The sequence below is a fragment of the Calidris pugnax genome, unplaced genomic scaffold (assembly GCF_001431845.1).
Source record: "Calidris pugnax isolate Ruff unplaced genomic scaffold, ASM143184v1 scaffold8, whole genome shotgun sequence".
NCBI lineage: Eukaryota > Metazoa > Chordata > Aves > Charadriiformes > Scolopacidae > Calidris > Calidris pugnax.
Window position 1 is genome coordinate 4,410,592 of NW_015090830.1, and position 12,468 is coordinate 4,423,059.

At 37.5% G+C, this 12,468-nt stretch overlaps 1 protein-coding gene across 1 annotated transcript in view; it reads right to left on the reverse strand.

The window, feature by feature from the left end:
• Positions 1-12,468, reverse strand: part of DNAH5 (dynein, axonemal, heavy chain 5) — a 119,161-nt gene that overhangs the window by 25,077 nt on the left and 81,616 nt on the right. Inside the window, exons 54-62 of the mRNA XM_014940732.1 lie at positions 12,187-12,340; positions 11,158-11,425; positions 10,356-10,587; positions 9,215-9,329; positions 8,775-8,951; positions 5,049-5,252; positions 3,089-3,268; positions 2,095-2,232; positions 1,392-1,527 (exon numbers count right to left, since the gene is read on the reverse strand). Of these exons, the coding sequence (XP_014796218.1) occupies positions 1,392-1,527; positions 2,095-2,232; positions 3,089-3,268; positions 5,049-5,252; positions 8,775-8,951; positions 9,215-9,329; positions 10,356-10,587; positions 11,158-11,425; positions 12,187-12,340 (1,604 nt within the window). The remainder of the gene's footprint in view (positions 1-1,391; positions 1,528-2,094; positions 2,233-3,088; positions 3,269-5,048; positions 5,253-8,774; positions 8,952-9,214; positions 9,330-10,355; positions 10,588-11,157; positions 11,426-12,186; positions 12,341-12,468) is intronic.

Sequence of the window (12,468 nt, forward strand, 5' to 3'; positions counted from 1 at the left end):
AGCTCATTGTTTTCATAGGAAAACAATGCCACATTTCAGTAGATGCCACATTAACTTTTCAATGCAACTGTATCAAGAGACAGGCATCAAACAGCCAGCCAAGGTCAAGCCAACACATAATACTATTGCAAACACTGGATCCTGCACAAGCAGGACATGGCAGAATAAGCTTACTCACAAACTTCCAATTTCATCATTTCCTTGCACAATCATGAGAATAGGCTTAAACAATATTTTGGGGGGAGAAAATAACCTTATTTTAGGATTATTAAGTACAAATCATTAAAATTATTACCACTAATAATAAAAAATTGTAATACACATCACAGAATGATATGGGGTTGGAAGGGAACTCTGGAGATCGTCTAGTCCAACCCCCCTGACAAAGCAGATCTACCTAGAGCAGGTTGCACAGGATCTTGTCCAGGCAGGTTTTGATTGTCTCCAGAGAAGAAGACTCCACCACCTCTCTGGGCAGCCTGTTCCAGTGCTCTACCACTCTCACAGTAAAGAAGTTCCTCCTCACTTTTAGATGGAACTTCCTATGTTCCAGCTTGTGCCCATTACCTCTCATCCTGTCACTGGGCAACACTGAAAAAAGACTGGGTCCTTCCTCTTGACACCCACCCTTGAAGTATTTATAAGCATTGATATGACCCCCCCGCAAACTTGTCCCTCAAACAAGTCCCTTGTAGGGTCTTGTGTCCTCATAGGAGAGATGCTCCAGGCCCTTAACCATCTTTGTGGCCCTTTGCTGTACCCTCTCCAGCAGTTCCCTATCCTTCCTGAACTGGGGAGCCCAGAACTGGACACAGTACTCCAGATGGGGTGTCACCAGGGCAGAGTAGAGGGGGAGGATAACCTCCCTCGACCTGCTGGCCATACTCTTCTTGATGCACCCAAGGATGCCATTGGCCTTCTTGGCCACAAGGGCACATTGCTGGCTCATGGTCATCTTATTGTCCACCAGGACTCCCAGGTCTTTTTCCTCAGAGTGGCTCTCCAACAGGTCAGACCCCAACCTGTATTGGTGCTTGGGGTTATTCCTCCCCAGGTACAGCACCCTACACTTGCCCTTGTTGAATTTCATTAGGTTTCTCTCTGCCCAACTCTCCAGCCTGTCCAGGTGTCACTGTATGGCAGCATGGCCTTCTGGGGTGTCAGCCACCCCTCCCAGTTTTGTGTCATCAGCAAACTTGCTGAGGGTACACTCACTCTCTTCGTCCAGGTCATTGATAAATATAATCTCAGCTATAGACATTTTACTCGCACTTGCTAACGTCACTCTCTTTGGACTGCTGCCTACAAACATCAGTCAAGTTAATCAGTGTCCCAAATACGCACTGCATGTTATACAATTTCCAAGTTTAAGGATGTGGGCAAAAGCTTACCAACTAGCCTCTTGGCTTGCATGGCAAATTCTTTACTCTGCTCTGTCCACCTCTCTTTTTCCCCAGCTAAACCGCTTATAAGACTTGAGGCAGTTTGCATTTTATGACGGCAACGCTCAGCATCCTCAAGCAAAGTCTAGAGAAAACCATGCACCAAGAAATGTGGTTTAGAGTCACATATCTAACAAGCCAGAAAAATTTCTACTTCTTATTAAACTGGTAGTTAAACAGCCTAAAAATATATTCTCAAACATTTATATCACTGTGCAGAGAAGGAGGGAAAGTAGGATAGAGAAAATATATCATGACAAACTATCAACATCTGTCATAAATGTGATTCAATTTTTTAATATTTCTGGTCTTAGAGTTCATGTTGGCATATATGTTAAATGACATGCAAAATGTCTGGTATCTATTGACTCCAGGGAATTCTGCCCAGAATTTCAAATACATAATACACAGATAACATACATTAATGAAACTTGATGTTACAGTGGTAGGCACTAAAAGAATAAAATAGTTATTGAGGAGGTAGAAGGGAGGTGGGGAGAAGATCAGCAGCAAAGGAGAGAAGTGGGATCCAAACAAGCAGGCTCCAAATAATATCTATGTCCTATCCTTTGTCCATCAACAACTTTTCTAAGGAATAACAGTTTTCTTTAAAGGTAGAGTGGCAACTTCTTTTCTGTAAAGAGCAGTTTACCTGTTTTTCTCTCATCGCTTTTTCATACTCTGCCTGCACAATATCTAATTCTTCTTGCTTGGCACCCAATTCTTCTTGAGCTCTCTGCAGATCCAGCATAGCAGTGGTTAGGCGATTCTCCTGGATTGCTAAATTAGCCTATAAAGTACACAAATATATAAGTGTATTCACACATACAACATCTCCAAGCATTTGCTATAACATATCTCAAAGAGTTTTACTCTACTCCATTTCAAAAATCGAAGTACTCGGTAGGGATTTTGTCATTCATGAAAACTTATTTGAAATTTACAACAATCTTATTGCAGGTAGCTGCTGTTAAGCAGTTGGTCTAACATCTATTACTAAAAATAATTAGAAAAACTTCTGGGAATACTGGTTCTTCTCCATCTGACACAAAAGTTAGACTTATCTGGCCTGCAAAAAAGACTGGTGCCACTAGAAGCCTATTTGATTTCTCAGACCAATATGCTTTGTCTTACAAAAGATACTACCTCTAACTACAAATCTTGCTTCTCTCAGTCATTCCTATTATAAATACAAGCTATTCTTTGTTAAAACCATGCTTGACCACGTTCTTCCTGAATTTCATTCTTACCTTTTAACAACTATTTAGGCCTGCTTTTCTCTAAATAACACCAATGAGCAAAGTCTCTGTATAGTCTTCTTGTGAACTGAGATGTGGGACTTTACAAGAACCAGATCTCAATTTTTTTCCTACTTAATTCTTAATTAGGCACAGCAATTGCAATACTGAATTAAACTGGATGACAGCTGCTTCAACCCCATTCAAAAAGGGCCCACTCCATCTCTTTCATAATTTTGACAACTTACAAATGATAGTACATTTAAAATTTTATTTTACTGTAGAGTTACTATTTCCAAGATTCCTACAGAGGCATGCACCAGTTGGAATAAGGCAGCTGATGTGGAGATGTGGGGAGGAGAAGGAGCAAAGCGTGCTTGTGTGCTTCCTATTCACTGACAGACTTGCCTTTAAAGGTAATACTTCTTTGTTGATGGAATAAAACACAGCCATAGCTTTGGTCCATGAACAAAGGCCAGCAACATTCCCACATACTCTCCTAGCTGTCTCAATGTTGTAGTCCACCATTTCAAAATACGGGCTCAAAAGTTCTACCACTTCTTCATTAATCGTGTCCTTTTGAAATTGCTAAAAAAAAAAAAGTGGAATGTACATAATATATGTAAGATATGTAAACTATACATACACATTTCAGCATACACAGAACACTACCAAGATCACAAATGTTACTTACAAACAGCTAACATGAAGTTCTCTGTCTCATGCATCTTTGAAAGCTTGCCAAAGTCATTCCACTCTGTTGTACAATCTTACAAAATGGAAAAAATTTTGCCTTCAATTATATTCTTTGCTATCTTAAACTATCCATTAATGTTACACAACTAATTGTTGATAGAAAGTATCACTGATATCCTGGCTGAAATTCAATTTTCCTTAAGATTGCAGAAGTGACTTAATCTTCAAAAAGAAAAGGAAAAACTTTGCTCCAGTTCATAAACATACATTCTACAAGATGGTCCATTCAAAGGGAAAGCCAGCTATCTTCTCCTAAAATTACCTTATCTAATTAGTGGAATGTATTTCAATTTTAAGAATTTATTTTGCCTCTCTTTTCTCCAAAACACACCTCTTCCATTTTTCATCTCCAAAATCTCTCATTTTTCTTCCTCAAATTTATTTTGATTATCAAATATTCTATATAAGTTTGATCTTCTTAAAAGATTTATTTGCAAGGTACATTGAAAGTCCATCACTGATGAACCTGAAACATAGCTGTTCCTTGAAGCACAAATAGGTTTGTTTATGCACAAGCAATGAAATGTTCGAGCCCTTCAGTAAATTAAAAATCCTGATGAGCAGATGCAATGTGAATACTATATAAATGGCACCCATACCACTACCAACAATACAAAGATAGTCAAATCTGCCACCTGTGATTTTCTGCTGGACTTGAGTCAGACTAAGTAAACTCCTCAAAATACAGAAATTAGAGACCATCCAGCAGGGCAGGACAAGGTACAACTTATTCTGAGCAGGTTAATCATAATATTATTAGTTCAAATTATGATCAAGGATTTATTCACTAGTTACTCTTCCCATTTCCCTAGACATATGCTACGGAGCTGAAGATCCCAAATTTAAAAAAAAAAAAAAAAAAAAAAAAAAAAAAATCACCAAATCAAGTACGGAGAATGAGGAGACAGATAAGTGACTCCGCTGTTCACTCTTCCTTGCTGACTGTACAATGCCTCAGCTGTTTCCTTTTCCAGCAGTGTTCCTTGCAAATAACTTAAACTCTGCTAAAAATGAAGTGAGTGACAAGCAGGATACACCAAACACCACATTTGGCAGAAAGCTGGGTGACACATGAAAACCTGTCAAAGAAGTTATATTAGTAAAACCAAAGGAAACCCCAAGTGGCAAAATGTTTGGCTCCAGGACATAGTAGTGGTATACAATCAAAAAAAAAAAAAAAAAAAAAAAAAAAAAAAGAATCTTATTTATACATCCTAATAATCAATTATTCTTTTGCAAGCCACTGCACAAGTTACAATGCTGAAAATTAATGAAAAGTTAGGTACCATAAAAACGATGTTTTCTATCAGCTTTAATGAAACAGATAAGTAATGGCCATTCAAAACAAATGCTTAAAGCTTGGAATCATTTGTCACTGAAAGTAACATCATTGTCTTACTTAGGAGAAATTATAATTGATTTATGACCTGACTTTGCCAGAAGAATTCAAGTTTATTTCATTATGACATGCTTATTTTTAAGCCCTTAACATTTCAGATCTATTGTGTGTCTGATTCCCTGTGCAGATTTGTTCTCCTATGTATACCAGAGAAAACTGTGTCCCCTATTTTCTTAAATTAAAAAAATATCAAAAAGGTGGTTACATGAGCACCTGTAGGTTCTGTAAGAAGTTCCCTGCTGTCATCAGTTTCAAAGATTCTTGCCATGATGGGATGGTACAGCATTTTTCCTGATCAATTTTCACATTGTTCACTTTTCGCTGGAAGAGCAGTAACACACAGTCCATGATACGCATAATGAGGTGAGGAGGTCGACCCAGCGTGCGGACAGTGGCAATATCTGCAGGTTTTATTGTCTATGAATTTAAAACAAACAGTAAAGCATTACTGTTTACTTAAGACACAGAGCACAAGCTCACGAACGGTATCCATCTATTGGAAAAGAAAAATATTATTCATATTATTTTTGACTAAATAATAAAAATTTTACCTCTAAAAAGCATGAAGCTAGAAGGACCCTCCAACCAGATTTTCACTATTACATCCTAGCAGCTACTAGGAAACCTCAACTCAGCCACCTCCACAGCAGCATCTAAAAGTTTAGACCTACCATGCACATTTTTGACAAAACACAGAGCAAAAAACAAAAGAGAAACATCTTGACATTTTACTTATTTTTTTAAAAATGCAAACCTCTTGACCAGAAACTGAGTCTAGAAAGGAAAGTACATTCTGTTGATATTTGAAGGTGAATTAAGGAAAACCAGTTGGAAGGCCTGATACACATATAGACTTGTGCCTTCTGATTATCCTACTGGGAATGTTCCTGTTGCAGAAACAGGTCTGAGAGAAAAACAAATTTTAATAACGTATGAAGACCTAGGCCCTATTAAGTTAGGCCAAGTCTTAGGATGCAAATCTAACACTGTAACTCATGACTCTAGTGTACATCATGAATCAGAAAGGATTATCAGAAAAGACTACTGAAGATGTTTCCTTAAAGAAGCAATGATTTTAAGAGTAGAGCATACTGCACCACATATAGAGCAAAAAAAACAGTGAACAATGGTAACTGCTGATGGGCAGGCCCACTCATAACTGCTCATGGGCAGGCCCCCACCAGACATAACTTGGATGAGAAGCTTTGCTTATTCACAGGCAGTTTAATCACCCTGAGTACATGACAGTGATTTACAATAAGCAACAGGTTAATGCAGGTGTTATAACACCTTGCTTCATGCCTCACTGGGAATTCATAAAGGAAGATTTTAATTACTTGTGTTTATACTTCAAGAAAGGGATTGTAAATTATTGCAAATTATCCGGATCACCTTCCTTCTGCTTGCCTGTTGTTTCCCTTCAATACTTTGCTGCTCATCAGGTTCAGTGTGCACCTGATAATTCAGCACTTTTTCCAGATATCCATGTGGAAATTTTAACCAGTGTTTCTTAGTGACCTTTAAAAAATTCAATCCAGCCTTTTTTGCTACCGTCCAAATTGTGGCAAAAGAGCTGCAGTTATTTTCTGTTTACTTACTCCTAGTTGTGCATTTAATGCCATTTTAATCACAGGGCAAAGGGCAGCTAGGTTTTATTGAACTTTGACAACTCTTACTCAAACTTTTAAAAATTAGGCTCAGTATAAGTTTATAAATACTTATAAGATGTTCTGTACCTTGCTGTCTCCTAACATAGCATTTAGCTGTCCTAAAATGTGTAAATAATTGAGTGAAATAGCAAACCACAGTTTGGATTTTTTTAATCTGGGAAGTTAACCTTTGAATTTATTAAATACTTTAATACACTTCTCTACATTGCAAGCAGAATTTTGTTACAGGAATTCGTAGCTGGAAATTTGCAAATCCATAATGATTGTCAGATTCATTTTTTAAAAGATAAAAGATACATTTTTTAAAATATACGTTCTTGCTTAAAAGAGTTTCTGAATGAAAGGACACATGCTGAGAATACAGATATGCATGCTGATAGGCTTGCTCTCACAATAACATTAGTGTAGCTTTTCCTTAAAATCAGATTTTCATTTATTAGAATCCAAGATTTCAAGAAGAGTAACATTTTTTTGATTTGGAAACTTTAGCCAAAACCAGAAAGTAAGCAGTAATAAGATGCAGGACAGGACACAGGACACTGGTGCTCTTTTCATACCTCAGACTCTGCCGAGATAGCATTGTTTATTTACGCACTGGTCAGAATGCTTGCCTACCTCTGGGTTTTATTCTTGTTTTACCTTTCTCCTATAGCTAAGTATCAGGATCTTATGATCCAGACTTGCTCTCTAATTCCACTCATCAGCTGTCATGTCATCAGCCTTTATTTAGACACTTCCAGTCTGCCATTCAGGAATCATGACAGTCAGAGAGTGTTAAGTATCTCTCCCTCAAAATGAAGTCATACATTCAGAAGATCTATAAAAACTTATTTATACTAGATTTTGAAGACTTCGATTTGAAGGAGCATCACAATTGTCTTTAACCATCACAACTGTTGGCAGCCTCTCAAATGGAAAGGAAAACCTTCCAGAAAATCTACGTAACAAACTTTGACATTATCTTCAGTTTCTTCCTTCACTCATTCTATTTCTTGAGATGCCAGCTCCCTGCTGTCCTTTAGTATTATATTTATTTCAGATCCCACTACTGCTGCTCGTGACAGAAATGCCTTGAGGGTCATTCTGCTACACAGTCATCTGAGCGGACATTAAATAAAAAATACTACGTAAGTTCAACAAAAATTAATCATAGAATCATATGGGGTTGGAAGGGAACTCTGGAGATCGTCTAGTTCATGCCCCCACCAAAGCAGGTCTACCTAGAGCAGGTTGCACAGGATCTTGTCCAGGAGGGTTTTGAATGTCTCCAAAGAAGGAGACTCTACCACCTCTCTGGGCAGCCTGTTCCAGTGCTCTACCACTCTCGCAGTAAAGAAGTTCCTCCTCACATTCAGGTTTTTGCCCATTACCTCTCATCCTGTCACTGGGCAACACTGAAAAAAGACCATTCCTGTCCTCCTGACACCCACCCTTGAAGTATTTGTAAACATCAATTAGATCCCCCCTCAGCCTTCTCTTCTCAAGACTAAAAAGACCCAAGTCCCTCAGCCTTTCCTCATAGGAGAGATGCTCCAGGCCCTTAATCATCTTTGTGGCCCTTTGCTGTACCCTCTCCAGCAGTTCCCTATCCTTCCTGAACTGGGGAGCCCAGAACTGGACACAGTACTCCAGATGGGGTCTCACCCGGGCAGAGTAGAGGGGAAGGATAACCTCCCTCGACCTGCTGGCCATGCTCTTCTTGATGCACCCCAGGATGCCATTGGCCTTCTTGGCCACAAGGGCACATTGCTGGCTCATGGTCATCTTATTGTCCACCAGGACTCCCAGGTCTTTTTCCTCAGAGCTGCTCTCCAACAGGTCAGCCCCCAACCTGTACTGGTGCTTGGGGTTATCCTTCCCCAGGTGCAGCACCCTACACTTGCCCTTGCTAAATTTCATTAGGTTTCTCTCTGCCCAACTCTCCAGCCTGTCCAGGTCTCTCTGGATGGCGGCACACAATGACTGAATGTTTTAAAACAGTATCAACATTGAGTTCCTGGTCTGCAACCTGCAGCACATCATATATCAACTACAGTTTCAAATGAAAGTTAAAACTTGCCCTTCTCTGAAAAACTGCCTATCTTGGGTTTGGTAGTTGGGTGGAAAAAGAAAAACAAAACTGAACTTAAAAATCCTCAGAACAGGTATATTTACATACATTTTCTGTCAACTGATAAGTTACATGATACACCTGTACTCTTACATTTGCTTTCAAAGAATCTCATTTTATTAGCAGTAAATTAACGTCATACGTGGCCCATGTACTAACCTGTAAGGCTGCTTCTGCCTCTTCCAAAGCAGGCTTTGCAGCTTCCAACTTCTCTTCAGCAATGGCTTTGTCAACTGAAATACTGTCTACAATAGCTTGAGCTTTGTCTTTCACTTTCTGCACCTCACCCTTCACCCTCTCAGCAGCCTGTGCTTTCACAGTAACTTCTTTCAATACCTAGAATGTGAGAAATCCCACATGCCAAATATTAACGAAAACAGTTTGTTGGAAGAATGTGTTAATGTTTGTTGTAAAATTTTACCTTTTGAATTCCAGAACCATAAAATTCAAACAAGATTACTTTCATCACCGTTATAATTTTCCAAGATGCCTTTTTTTTCCAACACTTAACTTCCTTTTACTTGATTCATTTTTCAAAATAGAAGAAATAAAAGGAAAAAAAAAATCGAAGAGCAATACACTTTGAAGGCTGTTCATACCATGTCAGCTTTTTCATTGGCAATTTGAAGTTCCTTTTCCTTTACCTCTAGCTCTCTGCTTAGAGCAGCCACTGACTCAGAGGCCTCTTTCAGTTTTTCCAGTCCAGTATTCACTCTGGAGTTAAAAAACAAAATAAGAAGCATGTAATTCTCTCTATATAATTTACAATCCATTTTCCAAATTATTCCATCAGTAGAATGAATCACATCAATCAGAATGAACACTAGCAAAAGATGTTTTACACCAAAAATAAAACTTGTACAGGAACTTTCATGTAAGTGTCTGATGTATTCAAAATAAAGAAAGTGAACGATTAAGAATAACACAAAGAGAGTTGTGGCTTGAAATTTTACCTACTTCTAACTCAAGCAGTGTGTCTTTATTATTGGATAAAATCCTATATGTTGGTTCCACCCCTGTTAACCTCCGACTTGATACTCAAAGGACTGAGCTTTATACAGCAGAAAGCATTTCCTCATCACTAGAATCCTGAGAAATAACTCAAATCACTATTTCTTGTTTGAAAAGAATATTGAAAAGGCTACAAATATCGAAATAGTGAAATCAAAACCAACCAAAAGAGAGAAACAGAAAAATAGCACTGAAATAACTTTTCTCATTCAAATAGTACTGAGATAACACTTTTCTCATTCAGCATTAAAATGCCGCTTCAACAGTGCTTTTTGTCTATCAAAAGTAAGTTCTTACTTGGGACTTCTCAAACAAGTTTAAGTGGCCTCTACAAAGGCTGCTATTGCAAATGCTAAGCAGTTCTTGGACAGCTAAACAAATGCAGGAGAACACATAAAGAGTAACACCTGCCAAAACAATTCAGACTACAAAAGGTGAGGTGAAACAAATTGACATGCATGAACTGATCTCGTACAGTTGAGGTGTCAGAAGATAAAAAACACAACCAAACCTCTCTTTTTTTATAAGTCTACACCCATAACATAACTACAGATTTATAATTCAATTTTGCCTTACAATTACACCTTTACACAATTACAGGAAATTTAAAAACACAAAAATCCTTTTGTTGTCCGAAGAGACAAGCCATGCATTGAAATGAAGCATATCAGAACATACCTACCTGGGGAAGAAAACAACAGAAAGGTAGTAGTAAACTGAGCAGTTTACCTGTTGGCTAATGTCTGCACTTCAGCATGCTTTTCTTTGTATGTGGTTTTATATGCTTGAATAAAGGACAGGTAGGATTTGGGAGTCACATGTGTAGAACGTCTGTATCTTTGAAAGTACTCAGTACACTTCTCTGCCACTCCATCCTGGAATGAGCCCATACACTGCACAATTTCCCTCTTTGTATCAGCAGTGCAGTCCATATCAAATGCGGACAGGAAATGTTCAGATACTTAGGAAAGAAAGAAAAACATAAATGTAAGTAAAAATTCAGGAAAACCTCTCAGCTTATAAATGAGGCAATATAAAACATGTAAGTATGTATTGTGTCAGCTTTCACAAAGCTTCTGAAACCTCAGTCTTCTTAACTCTCTACCATCAAATTTTTAACATTATTCTACACATCTCAGTAAAAAGTATTGCCAAGAATCTGGTGTTCTTTCACCTCCAATGTGTGCAACTCCTTTCGCTCTCTGAAACTGTCTAAATACTAACAGGTATTGAGTAATCACAACCTTCCTCTGTACGCCCAATCACTAGCACAGTCACCAATAACTCCTTGCTTTAGTAGTATTTTGCCTTCTTTACTAATGCGTTTAAGCCATCTTCAAGGGGAATTTTTCTTCAATAATGTTTCAACAGTTTAATCCAGCAAGCTTTAAAGAAGAAAACATCTATACCAAATTTTAGAACCAAGTAAGTTTCTTCTGCTAGTGTGCTGGTAAAATTCAAAGAAATTGAAACAACTTCATGACCACTGATCAGAGAAACAAATTTCTGCACAGACAAAACCTACACCTACCTGCCACTAGAGCATCCTTAGGCCATTGGCTGAACCAATCTACAGTGCATCCAGAAATAAGAGCAGGGAACTTTAGGGCCCTATTTCGGAATTTTTCACCTACTGGTGAAAAGCAAAGAACCACATGAAGGTTCTGACGGACTCTGGTCATGAAGTAGTCATAGAGAACCTCAGTGGTTGGAGGTTTACGTGGATGTTCCTTTTTGAAGGTGGGTATGAGGTCATTAATGATCTCATCTACTTCATCACGTGCAAATAAGTTTGACACCTTTGAGAAAAAGGAAAGATTTTTCATGCTTTATGATATGATCCAAAATACAGTATATAGCATAAGGTTCATTTCATACATAGCATTTCAGGAAGGGACATATATTTCAAACACTGAAGTTATTAGGACCCACCCCACTCCTTTAAACTAGAACTTTTACTGAAATGGTTTCATTAAACAAATTGAAATCTAACTTGCTATAAAACTGAAGCCCACTCTCCTATGTGCAAAACAAAGAATCTATGTACAAAAGCATGCATTGCTTTCTTCTCTTAATATTCCAATAACTAGTAAAAATTACTCTGAAACACACTCTTGAAATAAACAAACAAATAAAGAGCCATTCTATCCAATCTGGACATAAATTTCCCATCTAAAAACTAATTGTACACTAATGCAATATTCAATTAACAGAAAATTTTGTTAAACTTTAATGATATTCCCCAAGTCTCAATTTTTTTAAGCTATTTTCATGACCTTGACAGCCTGTCAACATATTTTAAAGGATATGACTTAGACAATTTCTCTATACAGAATGGTGATGATCATTCTGAATTTTACAATAGCTTTGTCCCACTCTAACCTAGTATAATGGATTTTTTCCATTCTTTATGATGCTGTAATGATAAAAAGCACTTGAGTTTTAGTTTGTGAACATGTGCCCCCTGACATATAAAAGAATATTCAAATAAATTTGATTATTTTACTTCAGAATTATAAATTTTAAAAAGCAGAAAAAGGATCATGAGAAGGCATCTTACCTCTCCTGATGACAAAACATTGTTCAGGTATTCCAAGAAAGATTCATCTTTGATCTCATTGTCTGTAAAAAGAAAACAGACGCCTTTGCCTTGAAGTCCTGCTGTTCTGTACAAGAGTTTCAGATCTTCCATCAAGTTTAAAGTGGTGTATGATCTACAAAAAAGGACAGTTGTACTATTATTCATTCTTTTTAAAAATTGCTTCCAGTTAAAAAAAAAAAAAAAAAAAAAAAAAAAAAAATTAAATAAAAAAAAAATTTTTGGAATTTAAAAAAAAAAAGG